The sequence below is a fragment of the Dermochelys coriacea genome, chromosome 1 (genome assembly GCF_009764565.3).
Source record: "Dermochelys coriacea isolate rDerCor1 chromosome 1, rDerCor1.pri.v4, whole genome shotgun sequence".
In the NCBI taxonomy this organism is placed as follows: Eukaryota; Metazoa; Chordata; order Testudines; family Dermochelyidae; genus Dermochelys; species Dermochelys coriacea.
This window is the reverse complement of record NC_050068.2, coordinates 239,617,315-239,640,535: the sequence shown is the minus strand read 5'-3', so window position 1 is coordinate 239,640,535 and position 23,221 is coordinate 239,617,315. Positions and strand designations below refer to the sequence as shown.

At 42.7% G+C, this 23,221-nt stretch overlaps 1 protein-coding gene across 5 annotated transcripts in view; it reads right to left on the bottom strand.

Moving 5' to 3' along the window:
- Positions 1-16,253: 16,253 nt before the first annotated feature.
- Positions 16,254-23,221, bottom strand: part of RERG (RAS like estrogen regulated growth inhibitor) — a 181,167-nt gene continuing 174,199 nt past the window's right edge. For all 5 annotated transcript variants that reach the window (XM_038387949.2, XM_038387947.2, XM_038387950.2 and 2 more), the window contains 2 exons: positions 22,684-22,757; positions 16,254-21,586 (listed from right to left, as the gene is read on the bottom strand). In XM_038387949.2, coding sequence (XP_038243877.1) covers positions 21,179-21,586; positions 22,684-22,757 — 482 coding nt within the window. In that variant the 3' untranslated portion in view covers positions 16,254-21,178. The remainder of the gene's footprint in view (positions 21,587-22,683; positions 22,758-23,221) is intronic.

The window sequence follows — 23,221 nt, the reverse complement described above, 5'->3', positions numbered from 1 at the left end:
CCGCTTCCCTGCAGGGGGCACTGAGGCTTTGATGGGCTCTGGCTGGGAAGTGATGTAATTCCTCCTCCGGCCGCCGGGGGCGCTGCGCTGCGGGAGCCATGTGAGCTGCCACCTGACCCTGGGCACGAGCCCTGGTGGTGCTGCTGCTGCTCCCCTGGCCCTGGGGCTCCCGCTGCTCTGCTGGGTCTGGGCTGCGTCCGGCTGCTCTCCCCGTGAACACCCACTACCCTGCCTGCAGCCACCCCCGCACCCCCTGCCCTGCCCGCAGCCAGCCCCCGTCTCCAGCCACCCCCTGCCCTGCCTCCAGCCAGCCCCCGTCTCCAGCCACCCCCCACATCCCCTGCCCTGCCCGCAGCCAGCCCCTGTCTCCAGCCACCCCCTGCCTGCAGCCAGCTCCCATCACCAGCCACCCCCGCACCCCCTGCCCACAGCCAGCCTCTGCCGCACCCCCTGCCCCGCCTCCAGCCACCCCCGCACCCTCTGCCTCCAGCCAACCCTCTCCAGCCACCCCCTGTCCTGCCCACTGCCAGCCCCTGCTGCATCCCTTGCCCGCAGCCAGCCCCTGTCTCCAGCCACCCCCTACCCTGCCTGTAGTCAGCCCCTGCCACCCCCCTGGCACCCACTGTTCACACCAGCCCCTGACTCCAGCCACCCCTGCACCCCCTGCCTGCAACCAGCCCTGGCCACATGCACCCCCTGCCCTGTCTGCAGCCAGCCCCTGTCTCCAGCCACCCCCGCACACCCTGCCTCCAGCCAACCCTCTCCAGCCACCCCCTGTCCTGCCCACTGCCAGCCCCTGCTGCATCCCTTGCCCGCAGCCAGCCCCTGTCTCCAGCCACCCCCTACCCTGCCTGTAGTCAGCCCCTGCCACCCCCCTGGCACCCACTGTTCGCACCAGCCCCTGACTCCAGCCACCCCTGCACCCCCTGCCTGCAACCAGCCCTGGCCACATGCACCCCCTGCCCTGCCTGCAGCCAGCCCCTGTCTCCAGCCACCCCCGCACACCCTGCCTGCAGCCAGCCCATCTCCCGCCACCCCTGCACCATGCACCCCCTGCCCTGCCTGCACCAGCCCGTCTCCAGCCAGCCCCTGCCTCACCCCCTGCCCTGCCCACAACCAGCCCATCTCCAGCCACCCCCGCATCCCCTGCCCGCAGCCAGCCCATGCCGCATGCACCCCCTGCCCTGCCCGCAGCCAGCCCCTGCCGCACGCACGCACTGCCCTGTATCCAGCCAACCCGTCGCACGCACCCCCTGCCCTGCCCACAACCTGCCCCGTCTCCAGACAGCCCCACACCCCCTTGCCTCCAGCCACACCCTCCTGTCTCCAGCCAGCTCCGCACCCCCTGCCCTGCCCACAGCCAGCCTTGCACGCCCTGCCTACAGCTAGCCCTGCCCCACGCTCCTGTCTGCAGCTGGCCCCACGTCCACTGGTGCTCTGCAGTTCCCAGGTCAGTAACTCTGCACACCTGCTTCAATGAGGGGGGCAGGGAGCAGCTGGGACCCACACATGTGCACACCCTAGAGTGACCAGACAGCAAGTGTGGAAAAATAAGGATGGGATTGGGGGGTATAGGAGCCTATATAAGAAAAAGACCCTAAAATTGGGACATCTGGTCACTCTAGCACACCCCCAGGGAGTGACGGGGACCCACACATGTGAAACGGAGTTCATTTCTAGTTTAGACCCATCTTTTTAAAAAAAAAAAACTTTAGGCAGGGTTAACATACATTGGTATTTTCCCAAACAGGTCAGGCTTTTTGGTTCTTAAATCGCTGTCCGATTTAAAATTTTAAAAATTCCTCCTGGGAAAATATGGACATATGGTAACCCTGTTGGTATAAAAAATACACACTGAGGCACATCCCTTAAATCAGAACTTTTTATAGGGAACAACCAGTTGTTAAGATTTTGGCAGCTCATCACTGACTGTATCCCATTGATGATGACTTTTGTTTGTTGCAACATTTTCAGAAATGGCTGTTTGACCAATGTCCCCTTCCGTTGCCAAACAGGCTAGGTCAGCTATTTTTGTTTTAAGCTGTGTATGTTGCTATACAGACATGTATAGTTTCGATTCTTGACCATGTGATCTATTGTTAGATAAATCCTTTATCAGGATTTATCAGGACTTTCTTGGAATGTACCTCTCTCCAATCTCCTCCTGTCATTTTTTAAGTGCAACTTTCACTTCTATCTATTCTTTACCACCAAATGTCAGTCTCTGCTTTTTTCAGTGTTTTGGATCTCATAATGAATGGTGGCTTAGCGTTCTCCAGTATACAAACTAACAAAATCTGAGTTTTCCTTCCCATCAGTATTGCCAGCTCCCATTTAGATGTGTTGTGTTGTCCTTGGATGCTACTGTATGTATCACCTTCATTTTCTTCTTTAAAGAATCATCTTCCTTCATCATGAAGGGAAATATGTCAATCTAGTGCAATACTCACTACCAATTCTAGCACTCTGGGCCTGATCCAAAGTCCAGTGAAATCAGTGGGCTCCAATGACTTCACTGGCCTTTGGATCCGGTCTCGTATTTGTAACATGAATCCTTTACATCAGTGGTTCCCAAACTGGGATTTGTGAACCCCTGGAGGTTCATGAAATGTTACAGGGGGTTCTTGGGGAAAAAGTTCCCTAATGGCGAATGGAGCTGTCCCTAGGAATCCCGGGCAGCACGGAGTAAGCTGCCTGGAGCCCCTGGACTTCCAAGAGCTAAGCAGATCAAAGCAAGTATATCGTCACACTGAGGAGATTTAAACTTCAAGACTTCTTATCAGAAATGGAAAGGCAGGTGGATATTTTTTGCTGTTTTTTCAAATTAAATAGGCAGCTAGTATTGTTTTTAAAATTATTATGAAGAACAAGTTTAAGCTTTGTTGTAACATGCGGTTGTTTGCCTGGACTGCTCAAGACCTGAATGCTTGTATAGGAGGAACTATCTGAGTTAGCTTCTTAAATACCTTCATGCTGTTTTACATCTGATACTCCTTGATGAAACATAGGAGCCTTGTCTTATAACAGGCTTATTCAAGTAGTGAATACAAGCTACGAAAGTGAGATCTTGGAAGAGTGTTGCCATTTTCATAATGTAATAAAAATACTGTAATGATAAATAATAATTAATAATAAATAGTGTGTAATAAGCATGTCATAAAAACAAATTTTATATTTCCAAGATCACTGCTTTTGTAATTTATACTCAGGTAAAGGAGAAAATCCCTGGCAATATTCATTTTTAGGTGGGGGTTCGGCGAGATTTGACATTTTAGTGAAAGGGGTTCACAGGTTATTAAAGTTTGGGAACCACTGCTTTATATCAATGGGAATTTTATGCACAGAATAAGGGTAGTATTTGGCCAATAGGCTTCTGATCAGCTAGCCTTCTTTTAGGCAAAATTCTCTTACACACCTTGCCACTAGGTGGCAATGCAGCGCAACCCCATATCAACATTATAACAAATATCCATTGTGGATTCTACATAGCAGAGGAAAGCATGGCAATTTCAGAGATGTATATGTATTTTAACTACACAATGAAAACTTCATCAGGAGCAGGTAAAATCATTTACAAATCCAGCTGATATAATCAATCTTTTTTTTCCACTGAGTTGTGGGAAGGTGTCCACGTAAAACTCACTGAAAATGTCAGAGAATGTGTATATTAGTTGTGCCCCAGAAGCCTTAATTTTTGCACTATGCCTTTTATAGAATCATCATTTGTTCCTTAAATACTCTCATTTTCTTATGACACATTTTTCCATTTGTCTGGGCTTTCTTAAGATAAGGTCTTTATTTAAACCTTATGAGGAAGTGGCTGTTTTTACACACAGTATGAAGTAGTATTATGGATCTCAAAGTATATAAGTACCCAGCAGGAGGTGGGGAAAAGTCTCTTACATTTTTTTTTAATAACTAAAGAGCATTACAATGTAAATAATGTACAGTTTGGGGTGTGTGTGTTTGTGAATGTTCCTAAATTATTAATACATGAGAAGCTACATTGGAAACTATTAAAATATTTATTCAAACCATGTAAAAGAACTGTCTGGAAAGACAATGAAGGAAGATCTTGCCTCTTATTCTATTTTCTGTGAGTGACTGGTGCGTGTATTTGATTCTGATGAAAAAAAATGTCAAAATCATTCATATTGTGTCTATTGACTACATGGGGCTTACACAAGGAGTAGATGTGGTCTAACATGTTCCATGCTGAAAGCCAACTCTGAAAGCAATCAACAAGCTGTGTGTGTGCATGTGTCTTTTCTCGAAGACTGTAAAGACATAATCTTATTTAGATTAGATTTATTTATATATTTAGATTTAGAATATATTTACTAAATAGAATTCTATGATTTAATAAATATATTGTTGACAAAAAAGCAAGAGCATCTGCATATCTAACATTGTCTGTCAACAAATAAATCTCCTCCTTTTATGTTTCCAATTTCCAGGCACTGTTCCATATTCTCTAGTGTACACTCGGTTGTCATTCAGTCAGTCTCCTGTGCAGCATTCCATTATTCCTTATCACTACTAGAATATAAAGAGAGACATGTTTTTAAGAAAAAGCTGCTCTAGTATCCTGCTATCAAAACAAATGCTAACAAGCTGCGCTTGAATTGTTTGTGCACGGCTGAGCTCAGCTGCATCAGAACCCTTATGAGGAGATTGCTAGCAGGCTGTATTTGCCCCACTGCTCCTGGTGGCCCACTATCTCCTCTGGTTTTAGAGTGTGCATGTGCAATGCCTGCATATGTTTCCCAGAAGAAGACTGCAGACTTGTCTACCCTCAGGCTACTAGCAGAATCCTCTGGTGGCAGCTCACAATGCCACTGTAGCTACATGGATGTCTTTCTTCAACTGCAGCAGAAGTCCCAAAGGGACAACCATTCCTGGGCTGCTCCAACAATCCAGCAGTGAGATGCCTCCCCCTGATGGATTTGCCAGTGCTGGTCAGGTACCCCCTCCCCTGTTCACTTTCTAAAGCTTTTTGTCAAGGATAGGGATATTAGCCATGGTGCCTTCATCATGCCTAATTTCCATTATGGAGACTTGCATTCCCCAGGCAGGATTGTCTGGTCTGTTAAGGCTATTTTGTGCCACTTCAGCAGTGCAAAAATAGCCTTAAGGCTGCTTAACCAGCCAATGGAGGAAAATGACTGGTTAAGTAAGGAGTATGGGAAAATTCTGTACTGGAGTTTGAATTCTGACATAATTGGTGGCATGTGAATCTAGATATCAATAAAACTAGATCTGGACCTTAGCAACAAAAGTTAGATCTGAAAAGGATCTAAATTTTAGGCATGTTCAGCTATTCTGTTTTTGATTCAGCCCGTCCTAAAGACGTGTTCCAGCTGTGAAATTTGGAAAAGAATCTGGTTCCAAACTTTTCCATAGTTTGAACCCATCGCCAACAATACTTCTGAAGTTCAAAGGGAAACAAGAGTAGAGATTAGTCAGTCAAACATCTTTATTCAACCGCTTCTTTGTCGACCTTTCCACGAGATAACCATGTAGTGCCATCCTCATGCTAATTAAAAGCTGAAACTTGTACAATCAACTAAAACTTGCATCATCCAAGAGCATGCTTCCAGCTAAAATAGGTACATTTAGCACCATGGGCTTCACTGGAGTTATATCCAGGATTCAGTTGACTCTTAAGGTTTACATAATTGGTTCAGCTTTATTCTCAAATTCCGAAGTGAGGGAGAACTGATTGTGTCAGCATCTCTCTACGTATATTTCTTCCTGCTCCTCTATTACAAGAATATTAAGAGAATATACAAGAAGTCTTGTCTTTCATCCTACAAGAAGGCATTTGCCATATTATCATACCATTTTAAAAGATGCAACCATAGTAAAATTAGTGATGAGCAAAGGTGAAGAGGTTCAGAAGCTTTCCAATTGAATAAGTATCTACAAAATTCAGATTGTTTTCTCTGAAGCTTATCTGACTTAATGTAGCTTAGAAATCAGACTGCAAAACCAGGAGGAAAAAAAAATTTAGAGAACTCTTTGGGAATTGTCCAGGTTTGACCTACAGATTGTATAACTTCCAGTTATAACTCTCTGTATTTCTGTTTCCCACTCTTCAACAGCTGTCTTGGTAGGGCCATTCTAATGGATAGCGAGCTCTTCTACAGCACTTTTCAAATGTAGATCTCAAATCACTTTAAAAAGGAGGGTAAGTATCTTCTCCAGAGGCAGGAGTAGAATACTACTTTTTCAATTCCTAGACTAGTTTCCTAGCCTTCATGAGTAGGGCTAAACATAATAGAAAAAAAATCCCATCTCCTGAGAAAATGTCTTCCCAACCTACAGCTGTTATAGTTCACCTACTAAATCATTTTATGCACCCAAGATGAAAAAGCAGAATTAGTCAATCCTTAAGAAAGGTAACTATTCTTGTGGCTTTAGAAGCTAACAAACTTGTGCATCCACTTGGAATGTGACTTCCAGCACTGCCAGCTGGAAGAAACAAGCAGCTTGTAGGTGAATTTTCTATTCGGCACATGCAGTGCCCACGTCAGAAAGAGGATTTTTCTTAGGGCAGTCATCCATAAGGGATGGGGGGGGGGGAACCCATAGGAAAAACTGTGACCCTGTTCAATAGCTAAAGCCTTGGTTTGAGTCTCTGATGTTTAAACATTCCTTTGGCTTGCCTTCCCACCTGAACACCAGTCATTCTAATACATTACCAAATCCTTAGGATTTTGTAGTTAGCGTGTGAAATCATCTGTTTGGTTTTTAAGGTGATCTCTTAGAGGCAGTTCTGAGTGCTGGGGGAACTGGCCTCTATTACCCAAAGAGCAGGCACAGCATGAACAGAAGTAGCGAAATCTTCCCTTTGCCACAGTCTGGAGGAACCAAGTGTAGGGGTGAGACTGTAGCTAGATTTCTATGTCTGCTCTATCCATTGCCTCCCTGCTAAGAGAGCAAAGAAGGGCATATATTATAAGTCTGTTCCTGCAATCCTTTCTCAGGTAAAACTCTCATTGGCTTCAGTAGGAGCAAGCAAATCCTCTAATTGAGAAGGATCATAGTGATTTCTATACCTACCCCTAGCTGCTGTCACAGGAGGAGTGAAAGGGCATGAGTCAGGGAGGCATAGATTCAACAGGAGTTTTGCCTGCGTGAAGGCTGCAGGCTTGGGTCATGCTAACTATACCAATTTTCCTGTCTGGTGTTTGCAACATGCTCAGCGCTGTGTAGAACACATGCAAATGAAAGTTAGTTTCTGCCCTTCAAGAGCGGACAATCAAAAAGATTTGATTAATAATGTGCAAAGAATTCATTACCTGTGGAGGTCATGGGAAGAGCGGGTGTTTAGGAAGGACTAGAATGCAAAAAGCATGGCGGATTGGTAAGTTGGGTTAGGGAGGGTGTTTCATGAATAGAGGGCAGTGTGGGAAAACTACAGGAGGCAGTGGCTGGAGAAGGAAATGGACCAGCCTCAGAAGTGACATCATAGGTGAGTGCATGATAGCAGAGGCCCAAGATTTAGGTAAGGTTTGGGAGACGAATGGCATGGCAAAAGTTAAGATCCTTTGAAGGAAAGGATGAGAAATCCAGTGCTATCCTTAAGGGAGAGATAGTGAAGGGGTTCACACAGAGTGCATTTAGACTGATTGATGGATGAGGACAACCATTTTGACTGTCATATTTTGGAAGGGAGCAAAGTAGCTGTCTGACCAAGGAAGGTCATAGTAATCAAGAAAGGAGATGGCAAGAGTCTGGGCAAGTGTTTTAGCCATCAGAACTGCGGAGGAAGGTTAGAAGAAGCAAGAAGAATTAGTGACAAGATGCCAAGATAAGTGCATTAGACATGGCAGAGGGGAAAAAGAGTATTAAATAAGTGGCTTAAAATTGTGAATGTTTTTTGAAAAATAATGAAAAAAAATTTACCTTCTGGCTTCTGAGCCATTAGACTGAACTTGAGTCATATTTTCAATCATTTCCCTACAACCACAAGCTAGAATCACATATTTTAATGAAAGATAAGATTCTCAGGCAATTTTTTAGCCCCAAGAGCTGGGACTTTTATGATATTTTTCTTAGACTCACAATAAAACAGAGTTGGCAACACAAAGGCACTGCAGCAGCTTTTGTACAGGAAACATCTATCCACTAGCAACAAGAATAAGATCAGCAACTCTTTTTAGACCCTTAAGGCATTAAATAAGTTTGGTCACTCTTGACCTGCTGTGGATTGGAATTTGTGACTTTCCTTTTTTTTTTTTTAATTTTAGTCTAATTATTTGTATGAGAGTAGCACTGAGGGTATGTTTACACAGCCTGCAGTGTGCCTACCAGCCTGGGTCAATAGACCTGGGCTAATGGAGCTCTGGCTGGCCCTCTAGAAATAGCTGTGTAGACAGCACTTGAAAGTTGTGGCTTGGGCTTAGAGTTTGGGCTCTGAAGCTTTTTTGCAGAGCACTAGTGAGAGCCCTGCTAGCCCAAGTCTGTTGACCCAGGCTGGGAGGCTTGCTGCTGCTGGCTGTGTAGATGCATTCTCAGAGGCTCCAACTGAGTTTGGGGCCCTACTGTGCAAGGTGCTGTGCAAACATTTACTATGACTTTTCTCCAAATTACTTACAGTCTAGAGATGGACAAGACAGATGAAGAGCAGGGATAAAGGAAGTGGTGGTGTTTCTAATATATAGATAAGGAAACTAAAGCACAGAGATAAAGATCCTGATCCAAAGTCTACTAAAGCATATGGGAGTCTTTCCATTAACTTTAGTGGCTTTGGATCAGGCCCTAGATGACTTGCCTGGGGCCAAAGAAGAATGATGTGGCAATCTGACAGCTGATCTCAGATCTACCAGTGTCTCAATCACAAAACCATCCTTGTGTTTCATTCCCCTGAGCTACTCAGTGTCCCCAAAGTTTTTGCTGAATTGAGGGTGGGCGGGGGGGGGAAGAGATTTATTTCTGAAAAACATTTGAACATGCCTTTCAACAATTGGCTGCAGTGTATCAGGGTTTCATTAGCTGCAGTGATATTGTAAGCACAGAGCCTTAGGGATTTTGGAAGCATTTCCTTGAATATGAAAGAAATGTGCAAGTGGAGCAATCCGTACACATTTGATCAATGTAATTAAAAACACCTTATTTCATTCTTGGAAATGCACAGCCAAAGCTCTTGCCTATTTAAAACATCGCTGTTTGGTGCTTCATGCTTCAAGTGAATCAGTGAACTGAGTGGATCAAGTTCATGAAGACGTGTGAAAAGTGCAACCTGTAGTGCCTCCTCCCCCAGGTGAAACCAGTGCAGTGGCTATAAATAAAATCCAGATGCTAGCTTAAAAGGCATCAGCTATAGCTGGAGGCTTCTTTATGTGGGTCGGTGGGGAGGGATGGCCAAGAACAAGTCTATTCAATCCACATGCAAGTTCTGTGGTGAGAACGATCAGAGCCTTGAAAAGTTCATTGAGGCTGTGAGTCAGTTTTCAAAGGCCTGTGTGCCTTACCGACTCTGGAGTGAGGCACTGATTTGAACTACTGACTTTTCAAAGTGCCTTTCACAAGGTTGAAGCACTTATACCGTTATACACCACGGCCAAGATTTTTCCAAAGTAACTAGTGATTTGGGGTGCCCAGCTGGAGACCAGGGTTTCAAAGGACAGGTGCTCAGCTCTTTCTGTTTAAAGTTGGCCCCTTCAAATCTCTAGTTGTACTAGAAAGTCTTGGCCTCTTATATAGTTAGGGCTGAATTCCTAATAGGAATTTTGCCATTGACTTCTATGGAAGCAGGATCAGGCCCATAACATCCTGCTTAACCTACAGAAAACCTCCTGTAAATATTTTCTATTCCAATATGCTGATGTTAATTGTGAAATCCTTATTAATATTCTCTGTTAGTAATAATCCATTGTCACCTGTCAAGATGGCTGCATGCAGGCCTTGAATACTCTTGGCTCTACATACTTCCTCCAGGTGCCAGTTCTGGGTGAGCCTGAGAGAACCTAAGCCAATATTTGAATGTCTTCTCTCTGATGCGCCCAAGCCCCAAATTGCCCTGTTCTAGGAAGACCCAAAACATCTTAGGCTGTATTCTTCTTCTTAACTCTACCTGGTTCCCAACTCCCCCTCCGGTCACCCCAGCCCCTCAGCTCCCACCCTGCTTATCAAAGAACAAAAACGTAGTAAGCAGATGACTTTAACAGCATTTAACTTTTAAAACATTATCAGCTTCTTAACAATTAACATTTATTTTTGTTCTTGGTCCTTGAGGAGTCTCCTGATAAACTTAAAGACAAAATTGATGGGTAGTTAAGAGGCACTGACACATACACTTTGTGCATATGAACACCTACAAACACAGAGACACCATGCCACCATGTACATACTTAGTGAACTTGCCACAACTGTCTGGGCATTAGCTGAGCAGCATCTCCTGCAGTTCTGAGCTCTAAAAAGGGTCATTAGTTAATAGATACACAGCAAGGCAACTACCTGCAACATAAGGAGAAATGAATGAAAACAATAAAATCAAGGTGTTTATGTGCTCAGACTGCAGTCCCCAAAGATGGCAGTACTCAGCATAATGTAAATCACACTACAGCTGGTCAGAAAATTTTCATCTAAAGAGTTTTCCACTAAACAAATATTATTTTGACAAAACTGATGTTCTTTTCGTGAAATCTTATTGATTTGGATAACATTAGTTTAAACCCCCTTCCCCAAATAATGGGGATTTAAAAACAAAACAAAACAATGTCCTCTTTCAAAGTTGCCAGAACAAAACTTTTGAGGTGTTTGTTTCAGAATGACCTGTCATTTTGAAGTTTCTTTAAAAATACTTTTTTAATATAAAATCGTTGAAATCAGAACAAAATTTCAGGGGGAGCCAGAATGACATTTCATTATTGTTGACATATGAATTATTGTTAGGTTTTGTAAAACGTTTTGGGTCAGATCCTCAGCTTCGTGAAAGTCAGCATAGTCAAGGGAGCTACACCAGCTTTTCACTGCGAGGGACCTGGCTCTCAAACTCCACAATAATTGTTGGTCCAGATCACCTGCCAAATCCTGTTGAGGGGAAAAAGAGAGTTAGAAAGCTAGTAGCACTTTGAGCCACTGTTTCCCTACCATTCAGCCTATGAGAAATAAATGCAGTGTGCATATGACTGGGCTCATGAAAAGAGAGGCCAAATCCAAAGATACCCATTGACTTCAGTTGGCTTTGGATCAGGGCCTTAGTGAGTTTTTGTGAGTCAGAAAGATGAAGTCTTGGTTTGAGGATGGGAGGATGCACAAGCAAGTTCAGGAGTTAACTTCAGAAGGCCTGGGGGAGGAGGAGGAGAAGCTAAACTAGAGACTAGGTAAAGAGGGAACAATAGGAGATGCCCAGCTGGAAATTAAGAAAAGTCCTGGAGGAGAGAAATAGACCCACACAGCAGGGAATGAGGCAGAGGTTGTCTGTGTTGGCATCAGGGATAGACAGAGGGGCCTGGCTGGGAGTGTAGAATGTGATGTTTGTGTTCCTCAAAAGGCCACAGATACAGAGCCAAGAAAAAAGACCCTATTCCTTACATTCAGTGTCTTCCTAACAAGACGCAGCTTTTTGAAAATTGTAACACAAAGCGATTGGATTATTTCAAGCTTTATTTAGATCTTTAAAAATTTGTAGTTCTTTTATTTATTTATTTTTTAGCTACCTGCTTATCATGGGGCCCATTACTGGTGCTTGTGGATTGGGTCTGACTATTCACAATGAACCATATTCAATATTGACTTCAGTGGGAAATAAATTTGGCCCATTATTTGCAAGTATTTTGAATAACTCTCTGAAAAAAGTCATTTGACTTCTCTTCTTTCCATTTTCTAGGAAGTGTCCTGCTGGTGAAAAGTGTTTAGAAGGAAAGCCCTATGGGTATGGTATGGGTGCATGCATGAAGGAGCGGCAGTGTGTATTTGGACAGTCACACACACTGATATCTAAATACATTAAACCTCTAGATGAGCCACTTCTAGGATTGAGAGAATAAATCGATCAGTGTGACCATTCAATCCTCAGTTTTAATTTGAACCTGCCAATTACAGGTGCCAATTAGTACCAGTCGTGGTGATATTTTGTGATGTGGACATTAGTTCCTTTGGAACTGATAACTAACTCTCTTCATGATGGTCACCCGATGTAGTAGCAATCAAGGCTAGATTTGATCCTAAAGGTGAAGATTTGGTATTCTCATACTAAACCTCTCTATTCCTCTATCCCTACTTCTCCCATCCCGATGCTAATTATTTTCAGGGGATCCTGGGTACACCTAGCCCAGGATATCTTTGTGTATAAACGTCCGAATTCATATGGGTCTTTAAATGGTTTTTTTTCTGAAAAATGTCATGTAGAGCTCTCTCCCTTTTCTGTCCTTGTCTATAACTACTTGTTGTACCACTGGCATCTCCTCTGATATCTTCCCTATTGTGCTCATTAACTTTTTAAATGTGCATGTCCTAACTGTGCCTCAAGAGAACTATTGTCTTTAAATGAAAGTGTCTGATGGAAGTTGTAAGCTTCACATCTACTGCAATATTGGGGGAAAAGTGAGAGGAGATAAAAGGCAGCCCATGGCAATTTTTTTCTTAAAGAAACTCATATATATGTTAATATTTGTAGAGCGTGTTCACCCCTGTTTTGCTCTTTTCAGTTCATGCAGGCATCACACACACACACACACACACACACACACACACACACACACACACACAAAATCCCTAAAAACAAATAGCTCAGGGAAGAACCTTGAGGGCTAGCATTTGTGCTTGTAAGCACAGTCCTGGCCTTAGAACTTTGCTACGTTTTTTAAGAATCAAGAGGATCACTCAGGAAGGGAATAAGTTTGGACAATAACCTGTGTGCACGCATGCATGCACATGTTAGGAATGGGATGGCAACTAGAAATGGAACCTGCTCTTGTGAGGTTTTTGTAGATAAACTTTTGATAATCTGAGAGAAGAATACAGGCTTTTGGTAAAGCACAAAGATGGGAGTCACAAGGTTTGTCGTATTCCTGTCTCTGCCAGGGCAAGTCACTCAGCCTCTCTGTGCTCCCATTTCCCTATCAATATACAGGTAATAATGATACTTCCTTAATTCACAGGAATGCTATGAGGCCTCATTCATTCATCTACCTAAAGTGCTCTGGAATTCTTGAATGGATGATACTACAGAAGTTCAAAGTAAACACTCTGAGGTTTTATCTGACTCAGACTTTGAACTCTAAGGGACACAGTAGTAGTAATACTGAGCAACCAAAACTAAATGACATCAACAAGGATCCCTAGTGCCTTGGAAAACCAGGCTGAAGTTATTATGTAACACACTGTCTAAGTATGTTTGGTCATGTCACCCTATAAGTGGCTGGACCAGACAGGCGAAATACTCTTAGTTCATGTGATAGAGGCCCATGCTTTTGGTTCTGAAGGTCCAGAGTTCTATATCTTCATTGAAAAACTTGGTGGGTGGTGTTGCATTAGCATCAGAATATAATAAATTTCAGAACTTAGAGGTGAATATGGGACCTTTTTGATCCAAAATATATCTTGGGTAATGTATTTATCTTGTCTAATTTCTTAAGATTTAAAGACAAAATATGTGCCATCCTGTTCTTTTAATAACCACTGTACATTTGTAGTTTGTCATGTAGCTAGAGCATGGAGACAAGGTAATACAGTTGTTAGGAAATTATTTAAAATGATTTAGGGATAGCCATTTCTCATAGGTCAACATAAACTAATTCAAAAACACTGAATGACCCAGAAGCTGTATTTCCACACAGGAATTAAAACTTGGACACCATAAGCCTGAAATTAATTTCAAATTTCAACTCCGTTCAACTGGCATTAATAATAATATTTGCATTTCTTTTGGATTAGATTTGTAAAAATATTTTTACAAAGAAAACTGTTGTTCATTTTATCTTTCTAATTACATTTCTGGGTGGATCATCAGCATACCAATACTCTGTTAATAAATTATAATGCTTATGTGGAAAATCCTAAACTCCTTATTCGGGCAAAATTCCCATTGAAATGAGTGGGAGTTTAACCTGTATATAGGTTATGTCCCTTATCTGTTTTTATTTGATTTTACTCTTAATCATTCCATCTGAATATATTTGACAGTTATCTTTACTATGATAACTTTAACTACAACAGGAAAAGGTAGGTTGAAGCTATAGATAAAATACAACACTACGGCCCAAGCCTATTAGTCAGATCTATTAATCAGCCGCTAACTGAAAGTGCATAGCTAGTAATGGATAGATTTAAGTTGGGGTGCCTTACTTGGGGCTTGTCTACAGGGAGAGTACATTATTGCACACCAGTTTGGGTATAATCTCTAGCACGCATCAGCATGTCATGCACGCAGTGTCTGCTGGTGCATGCTAAAAGTTCCCTCATGCACGATGACATAGTCCCATTTCCAGTGCTGGAGTCCTAAAAAAAAAAAAAAGTGCTAGAGGAGGCAGAAGCTTGTTCTAAATATTAGGGGGGGAGGCCACAGGTACAGAGGCCCTGGGAGGAAGCAATGGGGAGCTGGGCAGTGGTGGTGGGAGTTGGGAGGAAGATAGGAGTAGTGGGGCAGGCAATGGGGAGCAGGGGTGCTGACTCCTAACAGAGCCCATCCCATTCCTGTGTCCCCTCTATCTGTGCCTGGCACAGGGGCTCCGCTGTCCGAGCAGCTCTGCTACCCAGGTCCAGCTCCAAGCTTCTGGCAGCTCCAGCCCCTGAGCCGCCTACCCAGTCTGGTCCCCTGCTCCCTCTGCACTGCCCCCCACTGAGCGCCCCCTAACAAGGCTCAGTACCAGTACCTGCCGGCTCAGAGGACGCTCTACAGCCAAGGAGGGAAAGGGGCTGCTTGGCCTGGCACTGGCTCCCTGCACTGGGCACTGGCACCAGGGCCCTGCTCACCCCCTGCATGGAGGCTGGAAAGTGGCTACAATTAGCAGAAGTACCAGAATGGCTTTCTAGCTCCCCAGAAGCGTCCAGGAATGGTGTTCTGGCAGGACCCAAGCACTGCCCATTTCTAACTGCAGTAAGTCAACCCATACTAGAGAACTCTTAGTGCATGCCAGTATCATCCACATGGGCAGTTAGTGCATGGCCTGCTGGTGTGTGCTAGAATTTCTATTTCAGCTTGTGCACGCTAATGCACAATGTAGACAAGCCCTTGGAAGTGAAGATGTGACCATAACTTCTTGTTCCTGAGCAAATAAATTCTACTGCCCATAAAATTGACACACTTGCAAAGCTATAGTTCTAGTGCTGAAGCTTGGAGATCTATGAATAGAAGTTGTTGTTGTGGGTACAAACGGTTTTACCAGTGTCAGTGAATTAAGCATCAGACCTCCCAGGAATTTAGGGAAATGTTATTCCTCATTTATAGCTAAAGAACTGAGGTGGAGAGTAGTTATGTGGCTCACCCAAGATCGCACAGAAAGTCTGGGATAGAACCCAGTTCTCTTGACAAAGGTCCCGTACTTGAACCAGAAGACCCTTCTTTCCTAATGAACACCCTTCTTTCCTAACAAACATTCATATCAAAATGTGTGGACTAGTAATATGTTAATGGTTAAACTTTCAAAATCTGCCTGCAAGGCAATGTCTATCTATTTACTCATGGTGGAATACTTCTGCTATGTAGCCATATAGCCTCTTTATAGGTACATCTCAGCATGGTGATAGGCCAACATCCTTTTGAAATAACAATAAATGCTGCTTTTGGGTGTCTAGTGCTGGTGGAAGGGGCCTGGAGACTGACAATCCTGGAGATTGAAGTCCCGTTTTAACCACAGCCATTTGATGGTAAACTTGAACTACTGATGACTTCTCTACAATACTCCACCAATCTGCCTCAAATCCAAGGTGGAAAGGAGTTGCCTATAGGGTAGAGAGAATTGGGTCGCTATCTCCCTGTCCAGTCAGTCATTGACACTACTAGGACTGCCAACAAAGGGCTTGATTAATCCTTGATGTAACCTCACTGAAGTCAGTGGTGTTATACCAGAGATTAATTTAGTCCAAGGTGATGCTTACTGGTGTAAATCATGTAAATTGTTTCCATGATATGGACCTATGCCCACTAGAATCAAGACTGAACTTAATTCCCATAGGCCACCATCCCAGGCAGTTAGTAACATCTCAAAGTAAGTGGTTGAATTTCAAGCCCTTTGTATCTTAATGGCCATATAGTTACTCCCTGGCATCTGTAATGGAAATAAAGCACATAACACCAGAGCTTCTAAAATGACACTGTTTTTATTATAGATTTACTTTTTCAAAGAAAATAAGTCAGATACACGAAGCTGTCAAGGAGTATTGTTGAATTAAAGCCTCTATATCTTTACAAATGCTTTTTTTTTTCCTCTTGCAAGTTATGTAAATAGTTTGAGCTGTTAGAGAAAGAGAAGAACTAGAAAGTCTATGCATACATAACCTTTAGGATCTTTCTCCCTTGAAAGCTAAGAATTGCAGTAAATATTTTGCAGGAAAGTTTTTGAGTCTAGTTGATGGGGTAGTTATAGTTTAAGAGCCTGATTCTTGACTCTACTCCAGCTGCTTTGCACTGCCCTAGTGGCACATCACAATTGGAAAGCTGGATTACCTGCCTTGGAGGATTCCCCAGATGGCATAGGGCCAGCATACAAGCTCTACACCACCCCTGTCAGAAGGGGTGCTCCCAGGAGAAGGGGGCATGGCTTAGGCATCCCTATGCCCTGGTGGTCCTTAGTTGCCATGGGAAATAGCCTGAATGGCGCAAGGACTGGGGGAAACACTAAAGCGTTTAGGGCCATTTCCTGCCTCCCACGTCCAGCCTTTAACTTTACTAAGCCTATCTCAGCTACAACTTAGGATCTAGCCTGACCATATTTGAATAAAATCTCCACAACATTTCCTAGGGAAATGCTAGTCAATGTTTCAGGAAAATCCCATTTCTTCTCATCGGGCTAAGACAATTTACCTTACATGTAAAGGAAACTGATTAGGGCCCTAGAACAGCGTAGTTGGAATCCCTCGTCCGCCTCCTTACCGAATTCAGGGCTAACAATAGGTGTTGCCAGAATGCCAGCCCTGGAGGCTGAATTCCAAGTACCCCTGATATTTGGGAACGGGAACAGCCACATCTGGGGGAAATCCTGTCTCCAATGAAGTCAGTGGCAACCACCCTGAACTTTATGGCTTTGACCCACTTATCACTTACATGGCATGATAAGGATTGCACAGAGCTTTGTCAACCAATTTCATTCAGGCAACCAAATAGCCAGGTTGCTATAACCCTTTTGATCAGCTTTGAATTGCTATAATTGTTAATGGTATAAGGCTCCATATTCCCTTATAAATGCTATTGGATCTATTGGATGCCTAGGTGTTTTGGAGAAATATCTGTGATTCACAACAGTTAAACTAATCTGTTCACTCTGGGACAAATCCTGAACAGCTTATTCAGGCAAAATTAACTTTGAGTTTGCCTGAGGTAAGAACGAAGGGCCATATTTTTAAAGGTATTTAGGTGCTGAACTCCCAGAGGTAGGCACCTAAATATCTTTAAAAATCTGTCTAAATAAAAACTGAGTGAGGACTTTAGGATTCGGCCCCTTGTTTATTGAAAGACAGAGTATCACAGGTATCTGGAGGAAAATGAATGTGTAAGAGTTCAGTACAGAGAGCACTGATTTTCTTTATTTTTATATTGTTCTTATATATTATATTATCTATAGGCGTGGGCCATCATATTCTTGTATGTCAAAATGCATACAGTTGGTACAATATATGTGCTAAGTATATATGTATCCAAACCCCACATACAAACATCCCCAAATTTTGGGAAAGTTTATCTTGATACGGATCGAGACTTCGTGGTTGCCCCCCTATTCTGTAATGATTGCACCAATCATCTAGATATGAACACCTTAACTTGGAGACAGTTTGGATCCTGATCCAAATCTTGCAGTATGGGCATTTCTAACTCTTTATTTGTGACTTCAATGAATCGCGATCAATCATGTAGAACTAATGAGGAAACTACTTTAGGGGGAAAGTACAAAAAAAGGGGAGGGGAAATACTATTAAAAAAGAAAAATTGGCAGTAAGAATACAAATGAAGGCTTTTAATTATCCTGTTTCCTGATTGAAAGATCAGTGGATATGGGCCTTTGCATATTGCATTTGGGCCTTTCAACACTTAGGCATTTTCTGGCTCATTTGAGAAATTGTAGAAATCGGAAACTTCTACAGAACAGCCAATAATAAATTGCAACAGCTTGAGAAGCAGTAAATTAGACTATAGTCATACTGTGTTACAATTGGCTTGACAATCAGCCCATTAAACAGAGGAAAAACAACAACGCTCTTAATTAAAAACAAAATAGAAAAAATACCCAAATCACAAAATATCCCCCATTTTTTTTGTCCAGTTGTCTGTCATCTGCAGTAGTCTCCAACCTCAATCTTCACAAATAAATGTTGCTACTTTTATTAGAGGGTCTGTCCTTAACAAGTAAGACACATCTATTCAGCATTATGTGTTTTTTTCACAAAGGATTTCATTACTTCCCCATAAACCAACGGTAAAAGGAAAGACACATTTTCAAGGACATTGTCAAGAAGTAAGATAATTTAGTATTTCTTTAGTTGACAAAACTTCCTACTACAAACATTGCCATCGACTTTTGAGCGTGTATTTTCATCTGCAGTTTTAATCTGAAAATGGAGTCTATCCTAAGAGCATCATGACATCCCATGTTCTCTCTCACTGATCTTCAAATCAAATTTCCTCAGTGTACAAGTAAAATAATCTTACTCCTCTCTCTCACACACATACACACCCATTTTCAAGTCTGTAATCTTGCCCTGGGATGCAACGGTAAGGTCTATTCTTTTGGGCTCATGTGACATCACATTATTAAAGATTACCGGAGAAACTTAGGTCCTGAACCTGACAACACTTTCTCATGCATATTAAGTTAATCACATGCATGTTTGCAAGATTAGTGCCATAGTTAATGAGCGTTGATGCATGAGCCAGAACAGAATATGGCTCACTCACCCATAGCTATGTTGGCTCTGCATTGCTAACAGAAGTTTAAAAAAAGGGGGGGGCAAAAATTGATGGTTGTCACTAAAGTTAGCAATATGACTGACACATTTTGGGAAGATCTGTTAAATGAGAAGGTAACAATTTGTTGCTTTTCTGACCAGAGTCATCCTTCAGAGATTCTACTGTAGTGTTTGCAACTGAAACATCATAAAGTGCGAGCGTATGAGAACCAAAAAGAAGAAACTTACTCCACAGACAACAGTCTAATTTCACTGTCCCAAACATGACAAAGTTCAGAAAGTAAACAAAGAGCATATAGGTCTTTAAAGTACATTTGAGTATGAATTCCTTCTATGACAATCATCAGAGAGAGTGTTAGTGACATTATTTAACAGAAAATGAACTTGACAGAGTCTCATTAAGTCATTCTTGGTTTAAAAACTGATTTAGGACTCATGTTTCCTGCTTGTGTGGAAGCAGAGGGCCTACTCCACTATGTTGCCCCCTGTGCGGTCATTTACACCTGAGCAAAGTGCTAACAAATCAAATATCACCACTTGCCTAACCCTATGATAGCATTCTCTGTCCATTTTTCATTCTCTTTGCCAGGCATAAATGACTACACAAGATGCCAAGCAATGGAGAATAAAGCTCCGAGTATTTGCATAAAAGGGGGATGTTAACCAAAGGAAAGAGGTGCTCATACTTCTATTAGTGGATCCACCCAGTTGCCTGTGACTCTGCATGATGTTAGCTTTGGTTCCATTCCTAACTGCCTAACAGGGTGTAATGTAACTGCTAAGAAAAAAGTATAATCTGAAAATTCTTAACTACCTCCTAATTCTAGTTCCTGTATGTGTGTGTCTGTCTCTCTCTCTCTCCTCCCTCTTCCCCCTCAAGAAGGCCTCAGAAATGCAGCCAATAGGTGAGTAAAGTAGAGGGAAAGCTAAGAGTTTGCTGAAGCCACAGGGTTGGAGGAAAGGAGAAAATTAAAAAATCAGATCAATACTATTAAAAACTCAAGAAAGCCTAAAAATGTCTTCTCTGCTGGTTTAAACAAACCATTGGCTCAAGCCATAAAATTTAGATCTGTGTTTGAAACACCTGAAAGTCTGGGGGCTTTTGGCTTGTCCCATTGTAAAGAAAGGGGCCATTTACATTATACTTGCATATGAGTTTGGATTTTGAATTCTCAGCCTTCCCAGAATTTGAGGCTTGGGCTGGGCCTATCTTTAGTTTAAAGCAGAGGTGGATGCATCATTTTGGATAAATCAAAGAAGTGGAACTTTCATCAAAAACTCTTAATTAACCATAACCAAATTTCTGGAACTTCACTAGTAGATTGGTTATCTTTGTTTGATTCCCCCCCCCCCACAAACTTCTGATCTTTGAGGTGGAATGCTGAAAATGCCTTCAGAAAAGCTGTTTATGCAATATTCCCTGCCCACTTTTGCAGATCTGAGAGACCTGGAAAACCAGCCACATTTATGTCCTTCAGACCCATTGAAATTCACCCATCACTGGTTGAAACCTTTAGTGTCATGCAATATTTTTCCTATTTTAAATACATACCTAAGAATGTAGGCACTAGTATTGGGCTGGAAAAATAATACAAGAAAAGAGGGGTTGTAATAAAAGAAATTGTGTGTAAATTTAGTGCTACTGAAAGGTGCCAGATTAACAATTTTGGAGAGAACAATTAAGCAGTCTCCCAGGTGATTCAGTCCTTGGCCTCTCTGCTAAGGATGTCAGTTATCGCTGGACTGAGACTTATTACTCATAGGCTACAGAGCAGCCATCAGAACATAATGATTTTCAGTCATTACCAATCTGGGTTGGATTGGAGCCAGCAACCTAGCTGTCTCATTACCAATCCCTTGAGTCAGCCAATCCTTTAGAATGTCTCTGTGATGTTGGTTGGAAGCGGTGTGAAGTGGATGCTACCACTCTAAAACCATTTAAATAAAGTAGAAAGGAATCTGCCCCATATACTCAAAAAGGGATGAAGTGATTTTTTTTTTTAAAGTAAAGCTTTCACCATTTTTTATTTTCATATGTCCTGGCTGCCTTCTCCCAACCCTCAAACTAATCTTCTCTACCCTGGTTCTCTACTTTGTTACAATTCTTTTAGCTGCTGATTTTGGTGAGCATCTTGTTAATCGCTTGCTTGACATGGGTGGTGGAGCTCCGTCTCCGAGTCTTGCCCTGAACCATCTTACGACGCCGTACCTCACGGCAAAGCTCATAGAAGGCCTCCATGATGTTGCCTTCACCTGTGCAAGCGGAACACTCATAAAATGCACATGCCAGTTCCGTGGCCAGCTTTTCTCCTTCCTCTGTGCTGACCTGCCTGGAGTGATCCAGGTCTGCTTTGTTCCCCACTAGGATCAGAGTAACATTCTTGGGTTTTTTAACTTCATCCAGCAAGTTCTTAAGTGGCAGCACTTCCTCAAAGCTACCCCTGTCGGTGATGTCGTAGACTAGCACAAAGCCTTCACCCCATCGTACGTGTCCTTCCTTCTGAATAGTGTCCTCCTGTTTGGAAAGAAGGACACCAGTTTAAGGAAAAGATCATACACTAGCTGAATACGGTTTGAGAAACTAATATAAGCTCTTCAGCTAGACATCTGTCCCCTAGGCTCTCCTCTCAATGACTGAGCAGAGTGCAAAGCCATTTACACGTGGGAAAAGTGGATGTAAAACCACAACTCTTCTGATTTTACACCCACTCTTCAAAGGTGGAGATGACCGCACAGGGTGTGAGGCAGTGGAGAATCAGATCCTAAAGATCTGCAGCTGTGTGCGGAATAATGTTGTTGTGTGCCCCTGTAGTAGATTTTGAGGAAAAGTCTGATAGGTTTGGATGGGTTTCTGGTGGTTTTCAGTGTGAGCACCTGCCAGTGTTTGGTAAGAGTGAATGTGGCCATGGTGAGGTAGAATCTACAGTGTTTGTTTTGGTGGGTGTAGCTTACAAGTTATATTTGTGTCCTGGCTGTGCATGGATGACCACAGTGTATGATCAGTTGGCTGTAGGAAGTATCTGTATGCTGCCTATATCCAGGTATTGTGATTCCTTTCTAAGAGGTTAACTTCATGGAGTGCTCTTTGGTGTCCACATCGGTCACTTGCAGGAATACTGCTAGACTGTCTGTTTCTGCTCTGGATAATGGCACCATACAAGAGTGATAACCCATTAGGGAAATCTGGTAATGTGATGTGGGCCAAACAGGTGACTGTTACCATAGATTACATTGCACTGATTTCATTCAGAGCCTTCATCTTGCAGATTTATGTGGGAGGCTCTTTGTGTACAGAGACAGTTGCTCCAGATGATGAAGTGGAGTACCTTGGGGCACCTGCTGAAGTTCCTTACGCAGCCTTTGTTACAGTTAAGGCATGTAAAATAAAGAGTTCTCCAGATGGTCACACACTATCTCCACCCGCTTTTCCACATTACAAAACTCTAAACATCGATCTGTGTGTAACACCCGGGTCTGGCAGCCGCTGCTCAGAGTGGCATGGGCTCTACTTGATTTTAGTCACTAGAAGTGTTGTGTAGCTGTCTTAGTCTCATCCTTTTCTCCTGTTTATTCGTTTATGAGAATCAGATCTTCTCGACCGTTCTCACTCACCTGACCAGCTGTATCTAGTATCTCCATGGAAACAACTTCATCATCGATAGTTGCCTGATGACGATAGGTAGACTCTTAAAAATAATAAAAACAATTTTAGAAGAGTTTAAAATCTAAATGCAGATTATTAGAGCAGAATCTTCTTTATGTTCCTTGCTACTGTTCTATCACACGACTTGAAGTACTGTATTGATGTGATGTAAAGCTTCCCCAGCATCCATGAATTGGAGCTTTTTCATACATAGGCATATCCTAGCTCCTCTTCTCACAGCTAAGACCTACCCATCTCTCCTCATGTGCCAACCCATAACCTTCTTTTATACCACATCTCAGAACTATGACTGTGCAGAGACACAGCCTTTGTACTATATACATGGGACCTCTGCAATTACCACAAAGGGACTGAACAATTTAAAAAGTTAACCAGCTATCCAGTAATATTGACAGGCCTGGGTCTTCCTATTGGACAATAATATAAACAATATCTGGAGCATGTAACCCAAGATATTTCTGAGATGGAATGTTTTAAAAATCATCA